General features: G+C 45.1%; 2 protein-coding genes across 2 annotated transcripts in view; one reads left to right on the top strand and one right to left on the bottom strand.

Annotated features, from left to right (window-relative positions):
* ZNF449 (zinc finger protein 449) overlaps positions 1 to 10,848 on the top strand; it is a 40,536-nt gene extending 29,688 nt beyond the window's left edge. Inside the window, exon 4 of the mRNA XM_070783842.1 lies at positions 6,936 to 10,848. Coding sequence (XP_070639943.1) covers positions 6,936 to 6,949 — 14 coding nt within the window. The 3' untranslated portion in view covers positions 6,950 to 10,848. The remainder of the gene's footprint in view (positions 1 to 6,935) is intronic.
* Positions 10,849 to 11,246: 398 nt separating this feature from the next.
* LOC139181369 (zinc finger protein 75D-like) lies at positions 11,247 to 25,604 on the bottom strand. The gene is made up of 7 exons (XM_070784599.1): positions 25,344 to 25,604; positions 22,831 to 23,354; positions 21,466 to 21,688; positions 20,671 to 20,762; positions 20,215 to 20,341; positions 14,359 to 14,727; positions 11,247 to 11,430 (listed from the first exon to the last, which is right to left on the bottom strand). The coding sequence occupies exons 2-6, from the start codon at positions 23,275 to 23,277 to the stop codon at positions 14,501 to 14,503; spliced, it is 1,116 nt and encodes a 371-aa protein (XP_070640700.1). The 5' UTR covers positions 23,278 to 23,354; positions 25,344 to 25,604; the 3' UTR covers positions 11,247 to 11,430; positions 14,359 to 14,500.
* Between the last annotated feature and the right edge of the window lie 444 nt (positions 25,605 to 26,048).

Genomic DNA, 26,048 nt, shown 5'->3' with positions numbered 1-26,048 from the left:
CGTCCCAGTGCACCAGCCCCAAGCATCCAGTATCGTGCATCGAACCTGGACTGGCAACTCGTTTCATACATGATATTATACATGTTTCAATGCCATTCTCCCAAATCTCCCCACCCTCTCCCTCTCCCACAGAGTCCATAAGACTGATCTATACATCAGTGTCTCTTTTGCTGTCTCGTACACAGGGTTATTGTTACCCTCTTTCTAAATTCCATATATATGCGTTAGTATACTGTATTGGTGTTTTTCTTTCTGGCTTACTTCACTCTGTATAATAGGTTCCAGTTTCATCCATCTCATTAGAACTGATTCAAATGTATTCTTTTTAATGGCTGAGTAATACTCCATTGTGTATATGTACCACAGCTTTCTTATCCATTCATCTGCTGATGGGCATCTAGATAAGATTAGATTCTTAAAGGTACAAAATTGATAACAAATATCAAAAAGCAAAGTTTAAAAACCTAGAATAGAAGTTAGACTCTCAAAAACACAATATAAAAAATACAAAACAAAATCAATCACAAAAAATGAAAAATACATATGGAATTGATTTTAAAAAATAGGTTTTTTTTTAAAAAGAAGGGAGACATACAGATGGCTAACAAACACATGAAAAGATGCTCAACATCACTCATTATCAGAGAAATTCAAATCAAAACCACTATGAGGTACCATTTCACACCAGTCAAAATGGCTTCGATCCAAAAGTCTACAAATAATAAACGATGGAGAGGGTGTGGAGAAAAGGGAACCCTCTTACACTGTTGGTGGGAATGCAAACTAGTACAGCCACTGTGGACAACAGTGTGGAGATTCCTTAAAAAACTGGAAATAGAACTGCCTTATGATCCAGCAATCCCACTGCTGGGCATACACACTGAGGAAACCAGAAGGGAAAGAGACATGTGTACCCCAATGCTCATTGCAGCACTGTTTATAATAGCCAGGACATGGAAGCAACCTAGATGTCCATCAGCAGATGAATGGATAAGAAAGCAGTGGTACATATACACAATGGAGTATTACTCAGCCATTAAAAAGAATACATTTGAATCAGTTCTAATGAGGTGGATGAAACTGGAGCCTATTATACAGAGTGAAGTAAGCCAGAAGGAAAAACACCAATACAGTATACTAACACATATATATGGAATTTAGAAAGAGGGTAACAATAACCCTGTGTACGAGACAGCAAAAGAGACACTGATGTATAGAACAGTCTTATGGACTCTGTGGGAGAGGGAGAGGGTGGGAAGATTTGGGAGAATGGCATTGAAACATGTAAAATATCATGTATGAAACGAGATGCCAGTCCAGGTTCGATGCACGATACTGGATGCTTGGGGCTAGTGCACTGGGATGACCCAGAGGGATGGTATGGGGAGGGAGGAGGGAGGAGGGTTCAAGATGGGGAACACATGTATACCTGTTGTTGATTCATTTTGATATTTGGCAAAACTAATACAATTATGTAAAGTTTAAAAATAAAATAAAATTAAAAAAAAAAGAAAGTTAAAAGAGAAATAACCAAAATTTTTAAAAATCAAAAAATGATCATAGTAAAAATACATCTAGGCATTTCTCTGGACCTTTTGTGGGCAGTGTGGGGTCAGTTCAGTGTCAGTTCAGTTCAGTTCAGTTGCTCAGTCATGTCCGACTCTTTGCGACCCCATGAATCGCAGTACGCCAGGCCTCCCTGTCCATCACCAACTCCCGGAGTTCACTCAGACTCACATCCATCGAGTCAGTGCTGCCATCCAGCCATCTCATCCTCTGTCGTCCCCTTCTCCTCCTGCCCCCAATCCCTCCCAGCATCAGAGTCTTTTCCAATGAGTCAACTCTTCACATGAGGTGGCCAAAGTACTGGAGTTTCAGCTTTAGCATCATTCCTTCCAAAGAAATCCCAGGGCTGATCTCCTTCAGAATGGACTGGTTGGATCTCCTTGCAGTCCAAGGGACTCTCAAGAGTCTTCTCCAACACCACAGTTCAAAAGCATCAATTCTTCGGCGCTCAGCCTTCTTCACAGTCCAACTCTCACATCCATACATGACCACAGGAAAAACCATAGCCTTGACTAGATGAACTTTTCTTGGCGAAGTAATGTCTCTGCTTTTGAATACGCTATCTAGGTTGGTCATAACTTTCCTTCCAAGGAGTAAGTGTCTTTTAATTTCATGGCTGCAGTCACCATCTGCAGTGATTTTGGAGCCCCCAAAAATAAAGTCTAAGCCTGTTTGCACTGTTTCCCCATCTATTTCCCATGAAGTGATGGGACCAGATGCCATGATCTTCGTTTTCTGAATGTTGAGCTTTAAGCCAACTTTTTCACTCTCCTCTTTCACTTTCATCAAGAGGCTTTTTAGTTCCTCTTCACTTTCTGCCATCTAAGAGTGGTGTCATCTGCATATCTGAGGTTATTGATATTTCTCCCGGCAATCTTGATTCCAGCTTGTGCTTCTTCCAGTCAGTGCTTCTCATGATGTACTCTGCATATAAGTTAAATAAGCAGGGTGACAATATACAGCCTTGACGTACTCCTTTTCCTATTTGGAACCAGTCAGATAACCCCTTATTCTGGCTTGTATATCTGGCATATATATCTTATATATATTCTGGCTCATCTCTGGCTTGAGACCTTGTTTTCAAGGTGTATAGGTGCCTCTCAAGTGCACAGTCTCAACATTAACTGCAGGGTTTTAATCTGTTGCACCTGTCACTTCCATAGTAGTTCCCCCTTCTTTGTTTATTTTGGCTTCCTCTGTTTGCAAGTCTCTTCCATGTCTAATTTCTGCCCTGATACAAGGGGGCGAAGGTGGCCACTTATTTAGGCTCACTTGTTTAGTTGTGTTGTGGGGAGGGAGGGGCACTGCAAACAAATACCACTGGCATGTGTGGGGAGTGCTTGCAGTGGATGGACCACACTGGGTTTGCCACAGCCCAAGGCGGCGTGTCCTTCCTGGGTCCACCCTGCTCAGGCTCCAGGGTGCTCTGCAAGGGCATTGTCCCAAGTGGGCCCTGCATTTTGTGCACTTCCCAGGTCTAAGCCACTCAGGTTCTAGGGTGCTCTGCAGGGGCACAGACCCAGATGGGCTGTGGGTTTTGTGCCTTTCCCAGGTCTGAGCAACTCAGGTAACTGGGCGCTTGGTGAGTGCACTGTCCCAGGTGGGCCATGCATCTTGTGCACCGCCCCGGTCCTGGCCACTTGGTTTCCTAGGTGCACTGTGACAGCCTCAGGTGTGCTACGTATCTCCTCTGGGGAGCTGATCTCAGGCCGTGACACTCCTGGCAGATGTGAACTGTCCAGTATCCCAGGAAGACATGATTAGCAACTGGGAGCCTGCTCACAGTTTGATAGAAGATGCAGTTTCTGGGGCCAAGATTGCAGCAGCCCCTTGCCTTCCGGCTCTGGCTGTGGCACAGCTGCCTCTCTGGCACTGGGGAGGGAGGGCCCTAAATGGCAGCTGGCTTGCTCTCATTTGGTATTCGCTCAATCCTTTGTTCTGTGAGCACACCAGGGGTCATCGTGTGGCATTAGAGCCTTTCACAGGAAAGGTTTATTTCTTTGTTTTCATCTCTCTAGCAATCCCACGGTTTAGGTTGCTATCTCACATTGGCTTCCTCAGATTGTCCTCAGGGCATTCAGGCCCGGTCCTTACGGTAAGGACCGATGATGCAGCCTGTACCTCCCAGTCCAGCCCCCACCTGCTGCTGGTGGAAGAGAGTGTCTGTGCCGCTTCTCCATCTCTGCTTGTAGTTGTGGTGAGGTGCATATTCTGTAGGGCATCCCCCACCCCGTCCTGTTATGTTGCCCGCTGAGATCCCCAAATTCCCCACAGACACACCTATGAAAGGGTTTTCTACAGTGTGGAAACTTCTCCTTCACGACTCCCTTTCCAGGACGGGTCTCTGTCCCTAAATCTTTTGTCTGTTTTCATCTTATATATTTTGTCCTACCTCCTTTTGAATACATTGGGCTGCTTTTCTGGGTGCCTGGTGTCCTCTGCCAGTGTTCAGAAATTATTTTGTGGAAGTTGCTCAACATTCAAATGATCTTTTGATGAATTTGGGGGTGAGAAAGTGGTCTCCCTATCCTTTTCCTCCACCATCTTAGGACCACCCACTTTCTCTTTCTCATCTTGCCCATATCACAACTGTCTGTGCTGGATGGCTGTTCCTGTACCTGAAGGTCATGGACACACAACACCCACAAGGCTTTGTGATGTCCTTCAAGAATTCCACATGCAGATGGCGCTGCCCCACTAAGTTTTCCAGTTATATAAGTATCTACAGTCTCACATTGAGATATACTCCCCCTACTTTCTTCCTGTACCCCAAGACCTCTCTTCTCTTTCTTACCTTGCTCTTCTGAAGACTGGGTGTGCAGGAGGCACTGTCCCTGTGACTGAAGGCCTTGACAACACAATACCCACAGGCTTTTCTGATTTAGTTCAACAAATCCACTAGCAGATGATGCTGCTCCACTACATTTCCTGAATTCTACCTGGCTCTACAGCCTCACATTGACATTTACTCTCCCACTCCCTTCCTGTGCCCCGAGACCTGTCTTTTCTTTCTTCTCTTGCCCTTATCAAACGTGACTGTGCAGGAGTGACTCTCCCTGTCGCTGAAAGCCTTGTTGACACAACACCTCCATGGCTCTCAGATGTAGTTCAAGGAATACACCATCAGAAGGCACTGATTCACTAGCTCTTCGAGTTCTACTTGGCTCCACAGTTTCACAGTGATATCTACTCCCACTCCCTTCCTGTGCCTCAAGACCTCTCTTCTCTTTCTTCTTTTGTCCATATCAAAATTGTGCGAGGGTGACTGTCTCTGTCTGAAGACCTTAGCAACACAATACGCCAAGGGACTTCTGATGTAATTCAAGGAATCCACCAGCAGATGGCTCTTCTCCACTAGCATAGAAATCGGAAGCACAGAATCAGTTAATAGGTTCCTTTTTTTATTTATGTATTTATTTGACTGTGATGGGTCATCCTTGCTTCAGTGGGCTTTTATCTAGTTGCGGCGATCCAGGGCTTCTCTTGGTTCAATTTTATGAGCTTCTCATTGCTGTGACTTGTTTCCTAGCAGAGGCCCTAGTGATGGCTTCAATAGTTGTGGCGCCCTGGCTTAGTTCCCCCTTGGCATGTGGGGTCTTCCTGTACCAGAAATTGAACCTCTGTCCCCTGCACTGGCAGGTGGAACCTTAACCACTGGGACCCCAAGGGAAGACCTGGAAGGTGAAGTCTTAACTACTGGACCACTGTGGAAGTTCCCCCAGGTCATAGATTTAGATGCAGACATATGACGGGAGCTTGGTCCAAGAAACAAAGCATGAACAGGGTGCAACTGACCAAAATCGTGAAGAAATGCCTGAGCTGGAAATCAAGCAAACTGGCTGCTAACCTTGAATCTCCCACCCCTAGTTCTGTGGCTTTTGTACATCATTGTGAGTCTTTAAATTTTATTTTATTTTTAAACTTTACATAATTGTATTAGTTTTGCCTTAAACTCACTTAAAATACAGTTCACTTATGTTAACCTCTCGGTCCTCAAGCTACCAGGGTGTAGTGCTTCTCAAACTTTAATGTGCATGGAATCACCAGGCATATTATGAAAGTGCAAGTCCTGGTTCAATAGGCCTGTGATGGAGGCCTCAGAGTCAGAAATTCCCAGGTGATGCTAATGCTGCTGGTCCCTAGACCACACTTTGAGTAGCAAGCAAGCATATACTACAGAAGTGGCTTAAGGGCTCTCACTGCTGGTGTGGATGGAAGGTCAGAGGCAGAACTTTAGTCACCACGCCCTTGCAAGCTTCAGCCAGTGCCTTGCCTTTTGAGGTCCTGAGACTGTGGAGCTCGTCTGATCAGCTCTGAATCAAGCTGATCAGTAACAAAGATTTATCCTGGAGGATAGACTGCTTCCACGTGGTCAATGTTCCCCTTGGTCAGTGTTCATTGATTGATGTAAAATGAGTGGCCAACACATCCCCAGGGCTTTCTGATGTAGTTCATGAGATCCACCAGCAGATGGTAGGTTATTGAGTTACACTAGGCTCTACAGCCTCACATTGACATCCGCTCCTCCCACTCCTATGCTGTGCCCCAAGACCTCACTTCTCTTTCTCCTCTTGCCCTTATCAAAACTGACTCTTCTCAGGTGACTGTTCCTGTTGTTGAGGCCTTAGGAACACATCTCCCCTGGACCTTTCTGATGCAGTTCAAGGAATCCACAAGTAGAAGACGCTGCTCAAATATATTTTCGAGTTATACAAGATTCTACAGCCTCACGTTGACATCCACCACCACCCCCACTCCCTTCCTGTGCCCCCAAAGCTATCTTCTCTTTCTTCTCTTGACCTTATCAAAACTGGCTGTGCAGCAGTGACTGTGTCTGTGGTGAAGCCTTTGGCAACACAACACCCCAAGGGCTTTCTGATATAGTTCAAGGAATCAACCAGCAGATGGTGATGCTCCACTAACATGGATATCAGAACCACATAATCAGTTCATAGGTTCTTTATAATTTTTTATTTATATATTTACTTTGGCTGTGCTGGGTCTTTGGAGAAGGCAATGGCACCCCACTCCAATACTCTTGCCTGGAGAATCCCATGGATAGAGGAGCCTGGTGGGTTGCAGTCCATGGGGTCGCTAAGAGTCGGACATGACTGAGCGACTTCACTTTCACTTTTCACTTTCATGCATTGGAAAAGGAAATGGCAACCCACTCCAGTGTTCTTGCCTGAAGAATCCCAGGGACAGGGAGGCTGCCTATGGGGTTGCACAGAGTCGGACACAACTGAAGCGACTTAGCAGCAGCAGCTGGGTCTTTGTTGCTGTGGTGGGCCTTTCTCTAGCTGCGGTGAGCCAGGGATACTCTTTTTTGCAGCGTTCAGACTTCTCATTGCCCTGACTTCTCGTTTCAGAGCACAGGACCTAGGGCACCAGGGCTTCCACAGTTGTGGAGCCCAGCTTCGTTGCTCCGTGCAAAGTGGAATCTTCCCGGACCAGGGATCGAAGCCACGTGTCATGCACTGGCAGGCTGAGTCTCAACAAGTGAACCACCTGGGGAGCCCCCGAGGCTGAAATCTTAACTACTGGACCTCCAGGGAAGTCCCACAAGTCATGGATTTAGATGCAAGGACATGTGACAGGGGCTTTGTCCCAGAAACAAGGCATGAACTTGTCCTCTGGGATCAGAGGGAATCTGCCACAGGGTGCAACTGACCAGAATAGTGCAGAAAAGCCTAAGCCGAAAGTCAGGAAACCTGGCTGCTACCTTGCATCTCCCACCCACTAGTTGTGTAGCTTTGGGTGCATCATTATGAATCTTCCTTAGTTTGTTTGTACAACACAGTTCACTTACGTCAACCTCTTGGCCCTCAAGCTTCCAGGGAGTAGTGCTTCTCAGTACTGCAGTACTTTGCAGGTGGCATGTATTTTGGTTTTGTCTCATGATATCTAGTTAATTTTTGTATGTTATGTGAGTTTTTTTGTTTTTAAAGATGTGCTTTTCCAATGTTTCCAGTATTTTGCTGAAAATGTTATTTTTCTCTGTTGTACTGCATTTACATCTCAGTCAGAAGGCAATAGTCTTTCTGACTTACTTCACTCCGTATAATAGTTCCATCCACCTCTTAATTAGCCTCCAATTAAAATAAATTTAAAAAAAGACAATCATCCGTATAGTTTTGAGTATATTGTGAACTCTGTTCTGATCCATTGATCTGTAAATCTATCTTTATACCAAGATCACACTGAATTATTGTTGATCTATATCAAGTTTTGAAATGAAGTAGTATAAATCCTGCATCTTTGTTCTTTTTCAAAAATTCTGGCTCTCCTTAGCCTTTTGTATTTCTATGGAAAGGTGGAATCACTTTGTCAATTTATTTTCAAAGTCCGACTGTTGCTTCATTGGGAATGCATTGAATTTATAGGTCAGTTTTCTAGAGCTCCCATCCAGCAATATTGAGTGTTCAAATCTGTGAGCATGAGATATCAATTTATGTTTGTAGTATTTAATTCCTTCTGTAATTTTCAGTGTACAGGTCTTCCAGAAATTTTGTCAAATTTATCCCAAAGTACTAATATTTCTGCAAAGAAAACATGTAAATGGCTACCAAACAAATGAACAGATGCTCCATGTCATTGAAAGTTGAAAGTGTCAGCTGCTCAGTCATGTCCAACTCTTTTGCAATTCCAGGGACTGTAGCCCACCAGGCTCCTCTGTCCATGAAATTCTCCAGGCAAGAATACCGGAGTGGGTAGCCATTACTTTCTCCAGGGGATCTTCCCAACCTAGGGATCAAACCCTGGTCTCCTGCACTGCAGGCAGATTCTTTACTGTCTGAGCCACCAGGAAGTCCAATTTCACATCATTAGCCTTAGGGAAATTCACATGAAAATTGCATCACACATACTAGGATAACCGTAAATTAGAAACGAAAAATAACAACTGTTGGAGAGTGTGGAATCATCATACATTACTAAGTGGGACTGTAAATGGTGCAGCCTCTATGTAAAACAGTTTGGTGAGTTCTTCCATTAGTTAAACATAGAATTAACATGTTATCCAGCAATTCTACTCCTAGTTGTGGACCCCCAAAATTGCAATCAGGTGTTCAAACAAAACCTGTATTTGAATGTCCATAGTAACCCTATTCAAAATGGCAAAAAGGTAGAAACAACACAAATGTCCACAAACATATGACTGGATAAATAAAATGTCATATATCCATAAAATGGAATATTATTCTCCCATTAAAAGAAACATACAATAATGTGAATGAACTACACATAATGTGAATGAACTACAAAATATTACACTAAGAAGCCAGGTATAAAAGGTTACATATCATATGATTCCATTTGTATGAAATACCCATAAAAAGTATATACATAGAGACAGAAAGCCTGTTTGTATTTGCCAAGGAGTAGGGTAGGGAGGTAATGAAGACTGACAATGCACATGGTGTTCTCATCTGTGGTGATGGAAATATTCTAGAATTAGATAATGGTGATGGTTACATATTGGGGATGTACTTCATGCTACTGAATTTGATACTTTAAAATGGTTATAATGGCAACATTTGTTGTGTATTTTGCCATAATAGAAGACCCATCTCATCATAAATTTAAGGATTTGTTCATACTTTCTCAATCTGTTCCACTGATCTACGTGACTATCTTTGTACAAAATGCATACTGTTTTGATTACTGTGGCTTTATGACTTCTGGAATAGGTATGATAAATCCTTCAACTGTTCTCCTTTTTCAAAATGTTTTGGCTATTTAAGGTGATATAAATGTATATTCCGCATATATTTTAAGATCACCTTGTCAATTTCTACAGGAAATTCAGCTGAGATTTTGATAGATATTGGGCTCAATCTACAGATAAACTTGGGGAAGGTTGCCATAACTCACAAACAACTAATCTCAAAAATATACAAGCAACTCCTACAGCTCAACTCCAGAAAAATAAATGACCCAATCAAAAAATGGGCCAAAGAACTAAATAGACATTTCTCCAAAGAAGACATACAGATGGCTAACAAACACATGAAAAGATGCTCAACATCACTCATTATGAGAGAAATGCAAATCAAAACCACTATGAGGTACCATTTCACACCAGTCAGAATGGCTGCGATCCAAAAGTCTACAAATAATAAATGCTGGAGAGGGTGTGGAGAAAAGGGAACCCTCTTACACTGTTGGTGGGAATGCAAACTAGTACAGCCACTATGGACAACAGTGTGGAGATTCCTTAAAAAACTGGAAATAGAACTGCCCTATGATCCAGCAATCCCACTGCTGGGCATACACACTGAGGAAACCAGAAGGGAAAGAGACAAGTGTACCCCAATGTTCATCGCAGCACTGTTTATAACAGCCAGGACATGGAAGCAACCTAGATGTCCATCAGCAGATGAATGGATAAGAAAGCAGTGGTACATATACACAATGGAGTATTACTCAGCCATTAAAAAGAATACATTTGAATCAGTTCTAATGAGGTGGATGAAACTGGAGCCTATTATACAGAGTGAAGTAAGCCAGAAGGAAAAACACCAATACAGTATACTAACGCATATATATGGAATTTAGAAAGAGGGTAACAATAACCCTGTGTACGAGACAGCAAAAGAGACACTGATGTATAGAACAGTCTTATGGACTCTGTGGGAGAGGGAGAGGGTGGGAAGATCTGGGAGAACGGCGTTGAAACATGTAAAATATCATGTATGAAACGAGATGCCAGTCCAGGTTCGATGCACGATACTGGATGCTTGGGGCTAGTGCACTGGGATGACCCAGAGGGATGGTATGGGGAGGGAGGAGGGAGGAGGGTTCAGGATAGGGAACACATGTATACCTGTGGGGGATTCATTTTGATATTTGGCAAAACCAATACAATTATGTAAAGTTTAAAAATAAAATAAAATTTTAAACAAAATAAAAAAAAAATAAATTTTCTCAGCTATGTCTTACAATGTTTTAAGTAATTTTTAGTTTGCAGGTCTTATTCATTTTTTATGGGATTTATCCCTAATGTTTTATTCTTTTGAAGGCTATTGTGTATCCAGTTGCTTTCTTAATTTCACTTTTGGGATTTTTGGTGCTAGTATGTACAAGTATAAGCGATATTTTGATGTTGATATTGTGTCCTGTTGGCCTTGCTAAATTTGTTTATGGGTCTAGTGGCTTTTTTGTGTCTGTGCTTTACTTGTTATTTTCTCCATACAGGATGATCTGTGAATAAACAAAGCTTTATTTATTCCTTTCCAATTCAGATGGATTTGTCAGGGTAGGGGGCTTATTCCATTTGCTCAAGCTTCCACTACAATGATGAATGGAAATGGCAAGAGTAGACACCATGCATTGTTCCCAATATTAGGTACATTCTTTCACCATTAAATATTATGTGCACTGAGGTTTTTTATAGACTATTTGCCAGAAGAATGAGTTCCTAACAATTTCAATGTTCTTAAAAGATTTTAACATCATGAATGGGTATTGAATTTCACAAATCATTAAATCTTTTGGAATGATTATGTATTACCCCTTTTTTCTATTAATATGAAGTATAACATTCACTGGTTTCCTGCCATGACCCCACCCAATTATAGCCCTCAGGATGCTCCCCTACCCCAGCTTCTGGCCACCAGAGTAGGGTGAGCTCACCAACAGACCCTCTCCTCCAAGGGGGCACCACACCAGAAACAAGAGGCCTCTGTGTATTTTTTTTATTGAACTCAAATAATTTTTATTAACTTAGATAGACACAAGATTTGTCAACACTGAAAACAAGAACATTTCTCTGACCAGACTGCGCTGACTGGTGGAGAGTTCATCACACACAGAAAAGGGAAAGCTGTCTTATTCAAGTCGGTGATGGCGTAGAACCTCCACTGCCTGAAAAAGAGATTGCAAATAAATAAAGTACACAGAGAGGAGAGCAGCAGAGGCCTAGTGAGGAGATGAGGAAGAGGTGGGAGAGCAGCAGCAGCAGCAAACTACTCAAGATCAAAATAGTAAGAAAAATAGTGGCAGGAGCACGTGCTGAGGACGTGTCCCCGCCCCTCCCACAGCCAATACCTTTGGGGGCGGACAGCCCCAGCCAGAGCCCCATGGGGAGGGGGGATTCTCTGCAGGTGATGATGGGTCTCTGAGCCTGGGGCCCCTGAATCTCTAACATACTTTCTCCACTTTAGGAAGCGGCCTCCCAGGGCCCAGGCAGCTCCAACAGAGCTGGGAGCCCGGGGAGGACAGGATGCCCGTCCCCCAGAGCACACCCACTGAACAGCTCAGCACCTTCTGCAACCCACAGCCACTCATGTGTGCATAAACACTCACACACACGCATTCACACATGCACACTGACATGTATATTCATACCTGCACACCCATACCTTCACACACACACACATCCGTGAACTCATCTGCACTCATACCCATACACTCATCCACATACACCCACACACACATCCCCACGCTCACACACTCAAGCCCTCATGCATGAACATGCAAATTCACACACACATCCCCACACTCACACATGCACTCAACATGCGCACTCACACACACATTCACACACAGGCACGCACATATTAAGTAAAGACTCTCCCTAGTGCCCTCCCCAGGTCCTCTCAGGCTGGCCCAGGAAGAGGCTGCGGCTGGGGATCCAGTCACCCAGAGGGTGAGATCCAAACTTGAAAAGGGCACATTTACACATCAGCCCCAAGGAGGCCCCTGGTCCTCCGCTCCTCTCCTCCCCTGCAGCCCATGTCACAGTCTCTCAGAACTCCAGGGATGCAATCTAAAGGCTGGCAGTCTCCCAGAAGTGGTCCTGGAGGGACACAGTTGGGGTGGAGGAGGGGCCACCAGGACCAGGGCTTTCCAGGCAACTTGGCACAAGGGAGGAAGCCATCAGCGCCCTTCCGTCTGTGGGAATCTGCGGGGCGCATGTGGTAGCCTGGGTGCAGCCTCAGGCCTTGGGGTGAGGCAGGCAGAACTCTTCAGCCGGGCCCTGGGTGGCTGAGAAGGGCACATGGTGTGAGGCTCAGCCCCTGTGTCCCAGGGGCAACCAGGCTGCTGTGGTTCTTAGTCCCAGGAACTGAGGACCAGGACCGCAAGCAATCAGTGAGGGGGCAGATGTGGATATGGGATGGGGGTGAGGGCCAGGGCCTCTCCCGGCTCCCCTCAGTGCCGCTTCTGGTGCACCAGTCAGCAGCACAGCCAGGACCGCTGCAGGCCCATCCAGAGCAGATGCTCCTGTGTGATCCTAGCAGGAGGGGCAGCCTGGAGACAGAGACATGGGGTCATGCGTGGGTCTCAGCTCCACCCCACCCACTTGTATCCCTTCCCTCCTATTACACTCGGCCCCAGGAGCCAGCCAACACCCCCACCCAAACTGAGAGACCTGTGCCACTCGACACCAAGGAACCCCTGGTTAAGCCTTGCATGGGGCTTGGGTTGGGGTGGGGAGGTTTGTGTGTAAGGACCTTGCTCCCAAAGGGGGTTCTGAGACTCATCTCTCCTGTGACCGTATCAGCTCAGACTGTCCCCCAGTTCTTGCCTGTGACTTGCTCTCACCTTCCATGCCACGGGCCTCCCTCTCTCTCTAGATCTCTTGGGAGCCTGTGCTCCCCTCCCTCATCCTACTGTGCCAGGTCTCCCAGAGACTGGGGGGCAGGTAGGCAGTGCAGACCCAGAGGCAGGTTCAGCTCCCCCACTTCTGATCTATGTGACAAGGGCAAATGTCTCCCTTCCCAGAGCTCAGCAGGGGGGAGAACCTGCTCCACCAGAGTGTCTCTAGCTCCATCCTTCCTCCCTCATGCCAGTACTGGATCACCAGGCCACCTCTCCCCTCGAGCTCTCCAGCTGGAAGGCCCTGCCTCTCCTCGAGGGGTCAGGCCCTTCTCTTGGGTGCTCCCCAGGCAACTCTAGGGTCAGGGGTGCCCCAGGCAGGGATTTGACTCTCTGGACAAAACCACGGAAGGGGCAGTTCACTTTCTATAAAACCAGTTCCTGCAAGAAAAACATGGGGACTTAAGAGTTGCCACTTCACCCAGAGATGTCCCCGTCTCCCCAGTTGTTGCCTACCCTACAAGCCTCTTCTCCATCTGCTCTCCCATCCCAGCCTGACAGCTGCCCTCCACTCAAGGAGACCCCCACTTTCCTAAATCCCTTTGGGACACAGGGGCTGCTGGAGGCTGTCCAGGACTGGAGCAGTGCATTCTGTGGCACCAGGAGGGCACTGATAGGAGGTGGAGGGAGCGTGGCTGAGATGGGGCAGGGCTGGGAGGAACACATCTTTCCCACTCTTCCCTGTCCCCTGATGCAAAGCTTTGGAGGGTGGAGAGGAGCAAGAGAGACAGCAGGAGCAGGCAGAGAGCAGTCCCAGAGACCCGCCAGGAGGAAGTCTTGTGAAGGGCTGAGAAAGAGACAGACCTGGGCTTGGGCCAAGAACACAACCATCCATCCAGGCTGCCTCTCGAGGGGTGGAGGACAAGCGGGCCAGCATCCGCTCTCTTCTAGGGCTTTCTCAGGGCCTCTCCAGGGCCATTTCCCTCCATTTCCCGGTGTTCAGGTGACATTACCAGGGCCATGGGCCGAGGTGATGGGCTGACCCTCGGAGATGCCCAGAAGTCGCCTCTCGTCCCCAGGTTGTAAATATGACAAGGTTGTCCAGAGGGCCTGCGTGCACCCTGCCTTGCTCGGCAGCTTTCCAGGTTGGCTTCCACGGGTCCCTTCCTCCCCCAAGCCACCTAGGGGCTGGATATGTAGATGCCATGGCAACAGCCTCCCTCCAGCCCGCAAGTCCAACCTCTGGCCTCCTACCTTTTCGGTCAGGGTCAATCATTCATGTTTCTAATGAAGAATTTCCTCCTTCTGCTCCCTCCTTCGTCTAAAGTGAAACAACAGGTTGGCTACTCTCAGATAATTTCCTTGAGTTTCATGGAAAGGGCCCGTTTTGAGAGTTTCAGTGCAGTTCGTCACCAGGCACGAAGTGGCTGGCGAGAGCTGGGGCTTCGGGACTGCGAGGTCGTTTCCGTACCCTGCATGTATCACCGTGATTTTCATTGCCCACTGTTGTCTCAGCATCTTTCATTGCGGCCTTTCCTAATACTTCGCATCCTGATGGTTGTATCTCTAATGTAGGAAGAGATACAGGTGGGTCATTTCCAGTGTCATTTTTGAGCTTTAACCCTGTTGGAATAAACAGAAGAATCAGCCATCTGTTTCCCGGAACAAGAAAACTGTCAGCATGGAAGAAAAATCAATGCTGACAGCTTTTTAAAAATACAGGAACAAGGGATTTTGGGTCTAATCTGGACAAAATGGCACAGACCCATTTTTCCCTGGTCTTCCTTTCTGGGCACAACTACATATCCATTTAAGAATGCAAGATACAATGAACAGAGAATTCTATAAAGTGGTAAGAGGAAGGCAAAATGGTTTGGGACTCCAGAACTAGAAGAGTAACACAGTAGGTATCTTACATCCCCACATCCCAAAATGTAGGCAACCCAGATCTCGTGTTTTCCAAATCTCACCTGAGCAACAGAAGGCTACCTGAATAGGCTCACTCCATCCACAGTCGGAAACGGGAAACCGTCTGACAACATCAGAACTCCAATCGGAGACATCAGATTTGTCATGCAGAACTAGCAAGATGGACCTAGCTAACCAGCCACTAGCAGCCGGCCCCAGGAAGCCTCTTCATCCCTATGGGTCAGAGGTTCCCACTGAGAGACACTCCAGCCTAAGTAAAGATCTTCCTCATTCCTCACTCTCTGGCAGCATGAGCAGGAGCACATGGGAATCCCAGCAGTACCACATAAATCGAGGAGACCAAAATAATACCATAAAGGCTCTGAAAATTAAGCTGTCACTAGACACATATTCCACAAAGTAGAAAAGAACTTACATGCTAAACTAAAACAGAGTGACTGCCCATTAAAATATTTAAATAGGACTCAGACTCTCCTAACATAATAGACAAAATGATCAGGATACAAAAAAACAAATCACACAGCACACCTAGAACCAAAAAAAAAAAAAAAAAAAACCCACAACTAGAGTGAGGAAAAGCAATCTGACAAAAATAGAATCAGATTGGTAATCAAAACCAGAAAGGCAACAGAAAAATTTTAAATATATGGGGACAAATGGAAATATACTTCTTAATAATCCATGATTCAAAGAGAAAGTCTCAAGGGAAATTTAAAAATACATACTTAAATGAAAATGAAATTATATAATATAATCAAAATATGTGGAATGCAGCTGTAGGAATGCTCAGAGGAAAATGTATAGCCCTAAAGGCACACAATAGAAAAGAGGAAAACTCTCAAATAAATAATCTATGTTTCTACCTCAAGAATCTAGAAAAAAAGGAAAATAAAAATTAAAGGAATAATAAAGATCACAGCAGAAATTAAACAAAAAACTTGCTCCTCAAAAATTTAATAGAACTGATAAACCTGTATTAACTTAGGCAAAAATGAAAGAAGATGCAAACCATCCATATCAGGAAGGAACTGGGTCTATCACTACACGTTCTGCAGCAATTAAAGAGATAATAAGGGAATACTATCAGCAACTTATGTTCACAAATGTTAAAAGTTAGGGGGAAATGGGTAAATTTCTCAAAATCTACAAACTACCAGAATTCAACCAGTGTGAAATAGATAATCTGAACAGCACTCTGAAAATTAAAACTTGAACTCATAATTAAAAAGCTGCCAAAACAGACATCTCCAGATTCATATAGTGTTACTGGAGCATTCTACAAAGTATCTATACAATTAACACCACTTTTATATCATCTCTTCCAGAAAAGAAGAACTGTTACCCAAATCATTTCATAAGGCCAGTAATTACCCTGATAACAAAATCACACAAAGACAGTACTCAGAAGGAAAACTACAGACTAACATCTCCCATGAACTTCAACACGAAAATCCTCAACAAAATATTGGCAAGCTGAATGTAACAGTATGTAAGCATTATATACTGTGATCAAGTAGGATTTCCATATTTGAAATCAACCAACATAACCCACCATATATCAACAAGCTTTGAAAGATCATAATCCCATTGACTGACACAGAAAAGTATTTGACAAACCCTACATCCATTAACGATAAAAAAACTCAAGAGAGACTTCCCTGGTGGACCAGTGGCTAAGACTCCACATTCCCAATACAAGCGGCCCAGGTTCAATTCCTGGTCAGGGAACTAGATACCGAAAGGATGCAACGAAGAATTTGTATGTCACAACTAAGAGTTCACACACTTCAACTAAAGAGATCCCGAGTGCTGCAATGAAGACCCAGCACAGCCAAAAATAAATAAATAAAACCCTAGGAAAGTTAGGAATTATTATCAACCTGATAAAGTATCAATAAAAACCCTGCACGAACATCACATGTAAAAGTGAAAGACATAACGTTTCCATGATAAAATTGAGAAGAAGGCAAGGATGTTTGCTCTCACCATTCGTATTCAACATTGTACCAGAAGGTGGACCTACTGCAACAAGGCAACAAATAAATAAAGAAATAAAAAGCACTGTAGATCATGTGACTATGTATAAAAACCCCAAGAAATTTACCAAAAAAAACCTTCTTAGAACTCATAAGCAAGTTCAGTAGGGTCACAGGATAAAAGAAGAAAACATAAAATTACAGGCAGACCTATATAAAACACTGAACATTTATTTTAACAAAAATTTTAAATAATACCATTTACAGTTATGCCAATGAAAATTAAAAGCTCCTGCATATACTTGGGAAACATGTGGAGGATCTGCACACTGAAAATTATAAAAAGTAGATGAACAACTATACTCCAACAAAAACACAGATAAAATAAATTTTTTTCTCTATCAAAAAGTTGGTGATGGGTCTTCCCTGGTGGTCCAGTGGTTAAGAATCCACCTTCCAATGCAGGGGACTCAGGTCTGATCCCTGGTTGGGGAACTAAAATCTCACATGCCCCAGGGCAATGAAGCTAGCACCCTGCAACTAAAGAGAGCCCTCGAGCTCTAACTAGGGAAGCCTGCACACCACAGTAAAGACCCAGTGTAGCCAAAATAGATAAGTAGATAACATTTTTTAAATGATGAAAGAAATCAAAGAATACCTGAAAAACATACTGTGTTCATTCTTTGGAAAAATCAACACAGTAAAGAGATCATTCCTCCTCAAATTCACATATAGTTTAATGTCATTTCTAGCAAAATTCCAAAAAAGTTTCTTATAGATAAGCGTATTCTAAACTTTACATGGAAAGGGACAGGCCCTAGCATAGCTTAAAATAAAATTGATCTTGACAAAATAAAGTGGGAAGAAAGACTCACACATAACTCGATGGAACAAAACAGATACACAAGTATGCCCAACTGATTTTGACCAAAGTGCAAAACCAATTCAATGGAGGAAGGCCAGCCTTTTCAATAAACAAGGCTGAAGCAACTGGACCTACACAGGCAAAAAAACAAACGAGCTTCAAACTAAATTTCATATCTTATGTAGAATCTGCTCAATATGAATCACAGACTTAAATGCAAACTTAAAAAACTTTTAGGAAAAACACAGAAAATTTTAGGGATCTATGGCTAGCCCTGATAGCAAAAATACAATCGGTAAAAAGAAAAGTGAAAAACTGGGCATCAAAATAAAAAACTTACTCTGTGGAAACCCATGGGAAGAGGATAAAAAGAAAAATATACAGACTTGGGGAAACTACTTGCAAACCATATACGCTAGAAAGCACTACAATCTATACAAGAACTCTCAAAATTCAACAGTTAAAAAACAACCAAATGAAAACCATGGCAAAGGCCATTTCACTGAAGATAATATAAAGATGGCAAATAAGCACATGAAAAACTACATCATCATCAGCTATTAGCGAAATGCAAGTCCAAGCCACAATGAGATAACATTACATACTTAACAGAAAGCCAAAAAAAAATTTTAAATGGTAATACTATTAAACAATGGCAAGAATGTGGAGAAACGATCACATCCATTGCTGGCTAGGAAGGTCAAATGATGCAGCCACTCTGAAAACCAGTTTAGCATTCAACATCTAATTACTATATGAAACGGCAATTTCACTCTTTCACTCTCTATCCCAGAGAAACGAAAACTTACCATCTCTACACAAAATTCTGTACAGGAATGTTCATGGCAGCTTTATTCACAATAGCCCCAGACTGAAGACAGCAAAAATATCTTTCGATGGTTTATCAATATTACAGAACACTTCTCAGCAGTAAAAATGAATGAATTACTGATACACACAATAACTTAGATGAATTTCCAGGGAATTATTGTGAAGGAGAAAAGTTAATCTCCCAAAGCTGTATTTTTGAAAGGACAAAATTTTTAAAAACTGTAAGCAGATCAGTGGTTGGCACAGGTTGGTGACGAGGTAGGGTGTGGGAGGGAAGGGTGTGTTGTTGTATTGATAAAAGGGCAACAGGAAGGATCCTTGTGGTAATGGATCTGCATTGGGGTGGTGAATATACAAACCTCCACGTGATCAAATCTTATATAACTAAATACATACACACCCACCAATGAATACAAGAAAAATGAAAATATGAATAAAGGTCAGTGGACTGTACCCACTTTATTATCCTGGTTGTGACATCATGTACGTTTGCAAAAGTTATCACTGAGGAAAATGGGTAAAGTGTATACGGGTTCTTTGTGTTACATTTTAAATATGCATGTGAATCTACAAGTCAGTCAATAAAGAGGTTAATTTTTAAAAATATAGACGAACAAAATCTTAAAATTGTTAAGCCTTTATAAAGGCTCCTATTAAGGAATTTTCTCCTCTTCCTATATGTACATTTACCTCAAAGAGACTCTCCAAGAATGTCCTGGAACTCTTAGGGACGTTGGGTCTATGGTTCTTGCCCTTGTGCTAAACAGATCACTTTGGGTTTAGGGTGCAATGATAACGCTCTGAGAATAAAACTTGGAGGTCATGGACTGCCATCTAAATTCCAGACTATTTTCAGAAAAAGCGAATAACTCTCTATACTTTTATTTACTCCAAACATTTAAATGGGCGGAATCTTAAACTCAGTATCTTCTTTATATTCTACCGTGGCTGTGGCTGGATGTGCAATGAGGAAGCTAGGAACTAACCCTAAGGACACATGGAAACGTCGTGGGACAGGAGTCCTGTGGTATTCCAGCAGACCTGGTTAGAGATGAGGCGGCGGAGACCAGGATGGTAAGAGCAGAAGAGGTTGAGACATGGTTGTATTCAGGAGCTCTTTTGAAGACAGAGTTAAGAGTACTTGCTCCCTGATTGGCTGGGGGGTAGGGGATAACAAAAGGACTGGAAAAAAGGATAACTGAGAGTTTTGGGGCCTGAACAACTGGGTAAACTGTGCTTTCTACGGACATGGAAAAGATCTGGCAAGAGTGGGCTTGCAGGGTAGGGCAAGAGTATGATAGATCAAGCAGTCTACTTAGGAGAAAGAGGTGTATTTGTAAAAAGCTCTTCAGGTGATCTGGATCTGCCTTACCTCTCCCCTCACACCATCAAGCTGAGAACCAACCCACTGCTGGGACACTGGGACACTCTCACAGGTGTGCATTTTCCATGAAATGAGGATGTAACAGATTGCTCAATTGCTGTACAAAGGAAAGGAAGACTCTTTACCTAGAAAGGTGACATCCTCATAGAGTTCTTCCATTACATCAAAGTAGAGGGTTTTCTGATCAGGGGTCATTATTTTCCATTCATCCTCAGAAAAATACAAGGCCACATCTTCAAATGTCAATGGACTCTAGAGAAGAGAGTAAGTTGTAGTTCAGTACTCGCTACAACAGAAGCCGTCCTATCACTCATTTCTGAATTACATGGGAGGCCAGTTACCAAAAAAGTTAAGAGAAGATTCAAGGGAAAAGGAGTGAGATGACAGGAAAGGTGCCCAAGAGATCAGTACACGGCTTGGGAGGTGCCCAATCCCACAGCGCCAATCCTAGTTGCCTAGGGAACACCCTGGGCTAATGTGCCTCAGAGCATCTGCTGTGTAAGGCAGGATCATGGGCAGCAGAGAAAAGCAGACAAGGCCACATTCAGGCTGCCTGAAAATGCTTGTAAAGTACAGCTCACCTGGGACTTAGGCAAGGTGAGCTTAGATGCCAACTTGCAGCTTGGGGTGCTTTTCTCCTCAGAAAAGGTTGGACTCTCTTCAGCAGGCACAGCTGTGGGGAAGGAGCCAGAAAAAAAAATATATTTTCTGTTTATGAATACCCCAAACCAACTTCTACAGTTTAGGACTCCCTCAGTAAAGACAGCTCACCTTCACGTGTGTGTGTGCACACGCGAGCTCACACATGTGCACCACAAGTGGCCTTCTCATAAATTAGAACCAAAAAGCCACCACTCCATAGAACTGGTTCCCAGTTTTCATTAAATGAAAGGAAATCCACTGCTTTTCCTCTCATTAAAGAAAATGTTCACTGAGCTAGGCAAGCATTAGAGGTGTTTGAAAATTAAAACCTTGGTGGGAAACATGGGAGATTTCTTTTATCACTTTTTTCCTGGTGTACAATTCTCTTCCCATTCTGCCACTGACAGCCCACTTCTGATCCCAATTTCTCCTCTAACTTCTAATGGTGAGATGACCCCACCCACCCCCACCTTGTCCCTGCTCTACCTTCTTCTCCCCTCTCAAATTTCTATAGAGAAAGGTCCACATTGTGAATACCAGGGTTCTGTGGTTTGGATGCTTCTGTACCCCAGAATGGCCTTCACCTTCACCCACCACAGACCTACTGTACTCCCACTAGACAGTCATCCTAACTGAAAGCATGACTGGGCACCTGGAAAATTCCCATGCAATGCTCCCTGAACCAATTACTATCACAGCTCCCAGGAGAAGATAATGATGATGAAACTCCTCACCTCCTTCATCCACAGGCTGGCTTTCTTTGTGAGTATTCCAGCGCGGCTCCTGCAGTACCTGGTATATATTCGAACTTTCTTCCTGGAACACACCCATTTGTTGGGGCTCTACTGGCTTCCACTTAAAGCCTGGGGCCACTGCTGTTCCTCCCAAGAGCGCTGTGTCATTTCCCAGTTGGTGGGTTCTGACATAAAAATAACCCCCATCCTCATTAGAAAAGAGCTTTTGGTTTTGGGGTGGTGATGGAAGAACAAACAAGAGTAGAGTTCAGGTATGGGGAGTGTGTAAGGAAATTTTTAAAAATGAAGAGATATTGCGCCATGATTTTCTCACAAGGAACTGTACACATGATCTGGGAAAATCAGATTAAAATGAGAGAAGCTATAACTTGCTTGCCTCCACACCTCCTTGGACAGTCACAGCTCAGGCCAAGAGCAGGGTAGGGGTAGGCTGCCTGTTCTCTCACTGCCTCCAATCTCTTGCTTTCTAGACTTGGATCCTTGATTTAGTGGACTTTTATTTTCTAGTTTCCTCTAAAGAATAAGAAAATGAATAAAAGAGAGTTTTCTGTCGATTGGATTTTCCAATCCTCCCACGTCCAGGGAACAATTTCATGGAGAAAGGGGATGCAGCGGAGGAAAAAATGGGGGAAGAGCTGGATTCAACTTTCCGCCATACACTTCAGGTGTATAAGACACTTGTGCTCCTCAAGGCGGGGCTCTCAAGGAGAAGTATGCTGCCATCTCCCCAGGGCAGACCTGGTTACCCACTCACCAGCAAAGCCAAGGCAAAGCATGAAGGCAGGCCACGGAGACGCTTTTCTCCTGGCCCTGAGATGTGTGTTCCCAGCCCAGAGAGCACCACTCCTCAGCATTCTGATTTTCTCCATTTTACTGTTAGCTTATATCTTCTTTCTGATCCTTGTTCCCCTTTTCTCTTTCCATTTCTTCTCTTTCTTTGCAGTCTCCCCAGAAAGGTTTGATTTATACTTTGGCTGCTACCCTCTCCTGCCTTTGACCTTTAAAACCCTGCATTTGGAGGGTTTTTTCTCCCTTCCTAGCATTTTCTTGCCTTTTATTTCTTGGCTGCTAAGTCCTGTCTCCTTGGCCATGCTAGGCCAGGCCCACCACCTTCAATTCACCCTGGCCCTAAAGAGGGCAAAGTGCATTTCTTTTTCTAAGGCCAGGAAAAGACTCTCAGGAACTCCCCAACCTGGAAGCTGTCACTGCAAGCCTGTGATTTCAGATTGCACTTAGTTATTCTAAAGGAACAACAGAAGAGTGACTTAATCCATCTCATTCTCCAATTATTGACCCCACTTTCACCCTCTTTCACAGTGTACATGTAAGAATCTTTCTGCTCACCTCATTGCTTATTCCACCAGATTCTCTCTGAAAGCGGTCTACCAGGGCCACAGCCTCTTTGACGTTCTGTGGCTGATACTTCTGCACCCAGTTCTGGATATGACTGGGCAGAACGTCCAGGAACTGCTCCAGCACCAGCAACTCCAAGATTTGCTCTTTTGAGTGGATCTCTGGCCTCAGCCACTGAGAGCATAATTCCTGCAGTTGGCTGACAGCCTCAAACGGTCCAGGCGTGTCATGATAACAGAAGCTCCGGAAGTGCTGGCGAGCACTCTCAGGATGAAGACTGCCCATCTGTGGGCTGGATTTCTTACTCTTATTGGAACTCTCTTTCACAGACCTCTTAGTCCCCTGTAAAACCTCCACGTGTGGGTACAAGCATGCAGGCGCCTTCACAGGGCTCATCATTATTTGCTCTGGGAACAGCTTTTCTTCTATTTGTGACATCCTCCTGGGCCACCTGATAACTGAGGCCTTGTCAGCTTTGGTACAAAACCAATGAGTGGATCTTCTCCCCAAGGGCACTGAGAGAGGGGAGGAAAAAAAAAGTACACGTCAAGAAGAAAGCCACATGACGCACATTTACTTACTTATCAGAGAAGAAGAACAGAAAGTTATCAGAAAAGGAGGAACAGAAAGTAACTGTTCTGCCTCCTCTTTAAAATTAACTGCCACTCGAGAAGACTCAAGACTCAGGACATGTTTTCAACCTTTGCTCTGTTACCCAACTTTGAAACAAATATACAACTCTGGAAAGACAAATGCTAGTTCATCACTTTTTCTTTAAGGTTGAGAAATAAAAAACTTACACATATTTGCTAAAAGGAGCTTTGATGTTATCCAATACTTAATCTGTGCACTTCCTGCCCCACCTTTAAAAACGGGGGTATTTGACTTTCTCTACATTTTAAGAGATCATTCCAGTTTCTTATCCTCAGTGAGATGAGGGACAACTGCTCTGTCCCTTCACCTTCTTATGCAGAATGATTCCTTTGCTTCATAGAACATCTAGATTCTTTTTTCCATCATATTAATACTTGAAGTGAAACTGAGACACCCAGATCAGAAAAAAATAGAGAAAAAGTAACCTTATTCCTTTCAGCAAGTTTCCCCCTCTAAGCTATTAGATGGCATTAACACTGCTTCTTTGGCACCTCCTGGGAACACATATGAATGTCACTGTGCCCCTTGTTCACAGAAGGCAATGGCACCCCACTCCAGTACTCTTGCCTGGAGAATCCCAGGGAGGGGGGAGCCTGGTGGGCTGCCGTCCATGGGGTCCCACAGAGTCGGACACGACTGAAGAGACTTAGAAGCAGCAGCAGCAGCAACAGCAGCAGCAGCCCCTTTCTACCTGTGTATGAAAATTTCTGCTCACTTTACTAGAAAAACTGACAGCTGGCTTTGTTTCCAAGATATCCAAACGTCACACTCTTAAAACACACACACACACACACACACACACACGGAGAAACAGGGACGATAAAGGTTCTTCGGAAACAAGAAAGGTCCTAGAAAAGGTAACCCTTGTCTGGACTTGATATTTCCTCAGGGTCATAAGAGATTTTTAAACAAGGCTGACGATGGCCTTGAGAGTCTGATTTTCTCAGAGGTGGCCCAAGAGAAACGACAACAAGGCTCTTTCAAGGAAGCCACAGGTGTTCAAAGAAATGGCTCGAGAGGTACACGGGCACTGCCTGCGCTTCTCTGTCAGCACAAACTACTGTCTTGGAGGCTGAAATGACCTCTTTCTCGGAGCTTCCCTGCTAGTTCAGTTTGAGTAAAGAATCCGCCTGCAATGCAACGCAGGAGACCCCAGTTCGATTCCTAGACCGGGAAGAATTGCTGCAGAAGGGATAGGCCACCCACTCCAGTATTCTTGGCACTTCCCCTTTGTGGCTCAGGTGGTAAAGAACCCGCCCACAATGTGGGAGACCTAGGTTCGACCCCTGGGTTGGGAAGATCCCCTGGAGACGGGAAACGCTACAGTTTCCCCAGTGTTCTGGCCTGGAGAATTCCACGGACTGCATTCGCAAAGAGTTGGACACAACTGCGCGACTTTCAAGTTCACCAGTAATATGCGCATAAGCCAGCAGAAACGGGCAAGTTTCGCTGGGTGCCCTGGTAGGCCTTTCCGCCCTATGGCCCACCTCCACCTTCTGGGTCCAAAGTACCAAAAGCTCTCCACGCACCAGCAGCCCCCGGAGTCTACTTCAGCAGCAACCCTGGGTTTTGTTTCCACACGGTGTCCAGAAGTTTGCTTCCGGAGGTTAGATATGACTGTAGGTGCCTGCCTGAGTACCGGCCTCCTCGAGAACAGGTATCGCCGGGTCTCAGACCCGCCCGCCGCCCGGCAAAGAAGCCACAGCGACATCGAGAAGGCCGCCCGCCCCGGCTAACTTCCGCCCTTCCCCCCACCCCCGCCGGCTCGTGAGGTATCTCTAAGGGTACGGCTCGTGATTTCTCGGCGCTCTCCTGACCAAACCCCCAAGGAAAATCAGCTTCTCGATTACCTCCACCCAGCTCTGGCTTCCGTGGACGCCAATTCCCTCTTCCTGGGCTCGGCTATCAAGTCATCACACCTCACGCCGTCGCGGGGAGGCAGGCAGGTGCGGGTTCCCGCGCCCCCGGGGGCGGTGCCGGGAAGGCGCGAGGCCCCGGGCGCGCGCGGACCTTGCGAGTTCAGTCTCCGGCGTGACCCCCCTAGCGCCTCGAGACCGTACCCCGGCTCGCCATTCTGGGGTCTCGTGCTGTGGGCCGGGCGCCCACCGGAAACGAAAGGACGGCTTCCGGTGGCTGCGTGATAGCCACGCCCATCACCCCCCCCCTCCTCTGCCCCCCAAACCTGCGTAGGCGCGCACACGCGAGTCAGGAAGCCTCCCGCACGTCCGCCCCATCCTGGGGTCAGCCCCGGATGCAGAAAAAAAGGACAGTTCAGGTCACCGAGTCTCGGGCTCACGGGAGTCCTGGCGGCGCCTCGAAGGAGGTTGTCTCCTGCGAGCGTCCGCGATCTCCGACCCCCCGACTTGCCGCGTGTCTTGCGTCCAGATTACTGCCGAATCGCGTTCCAACAGCCGGTGGCCTTTTCTACCGCGAGGTTCGCCTGGCTAGGACCCCCGTCTCTGAAAGTCATCACTCGGATTGTCCCGGGGACTCGAGTTAGAAGGCTTTTGGTCCTCCTGGCCAGACCCCTCGCTGGATCAGGAGCAGCAGTCCCT

Source organism: Bos indicus, chromosome X, assembly GCF_029378745.1.
Source record: "Bos indicus isolate NIAB-ARS_2022 breed Sahiwal x Tharparkar chromosome X, NIAB-ARS_B.indTharparkar_mat_pri_1.0, whole genome shotgun sequence".
Lineage (NCBI taxonomy): Eukaryota > Metazoa > Chordata > Mammalia > Artiodactyla > Bovidae > Bos > Bos indicus.
Note: the sequence above shows the minus strand (reverse complement) of the source record. Positions and strands in the feature narration are given on the sequence as shown.

Bases quoted from the DNA above. Each gene is read 5' to 3' on its own strand.
- LOC139181369 (XM_070784599.1), bottom strand. From the start codon at position 23,277: ATGTCACAAATAGAAGAAAAGCTGTTCCCAGAGCAAATAATGATGAGC. The intron at 21,689-22,830 runs GTGAGCAGAAAG...CAAAACCAAAAG, and splicing joins CTGGTGGAATAAGCAATGAG to CTCTTTTCTAATGAGGATGG. The intron at 14,728-20,214 runs GTAAAGAGTCTT...TTATTCCAACAG, and splicing joins TGAGGATGTCACCTTTCTAG to GGTTAAAGCTCAAAAATGAC.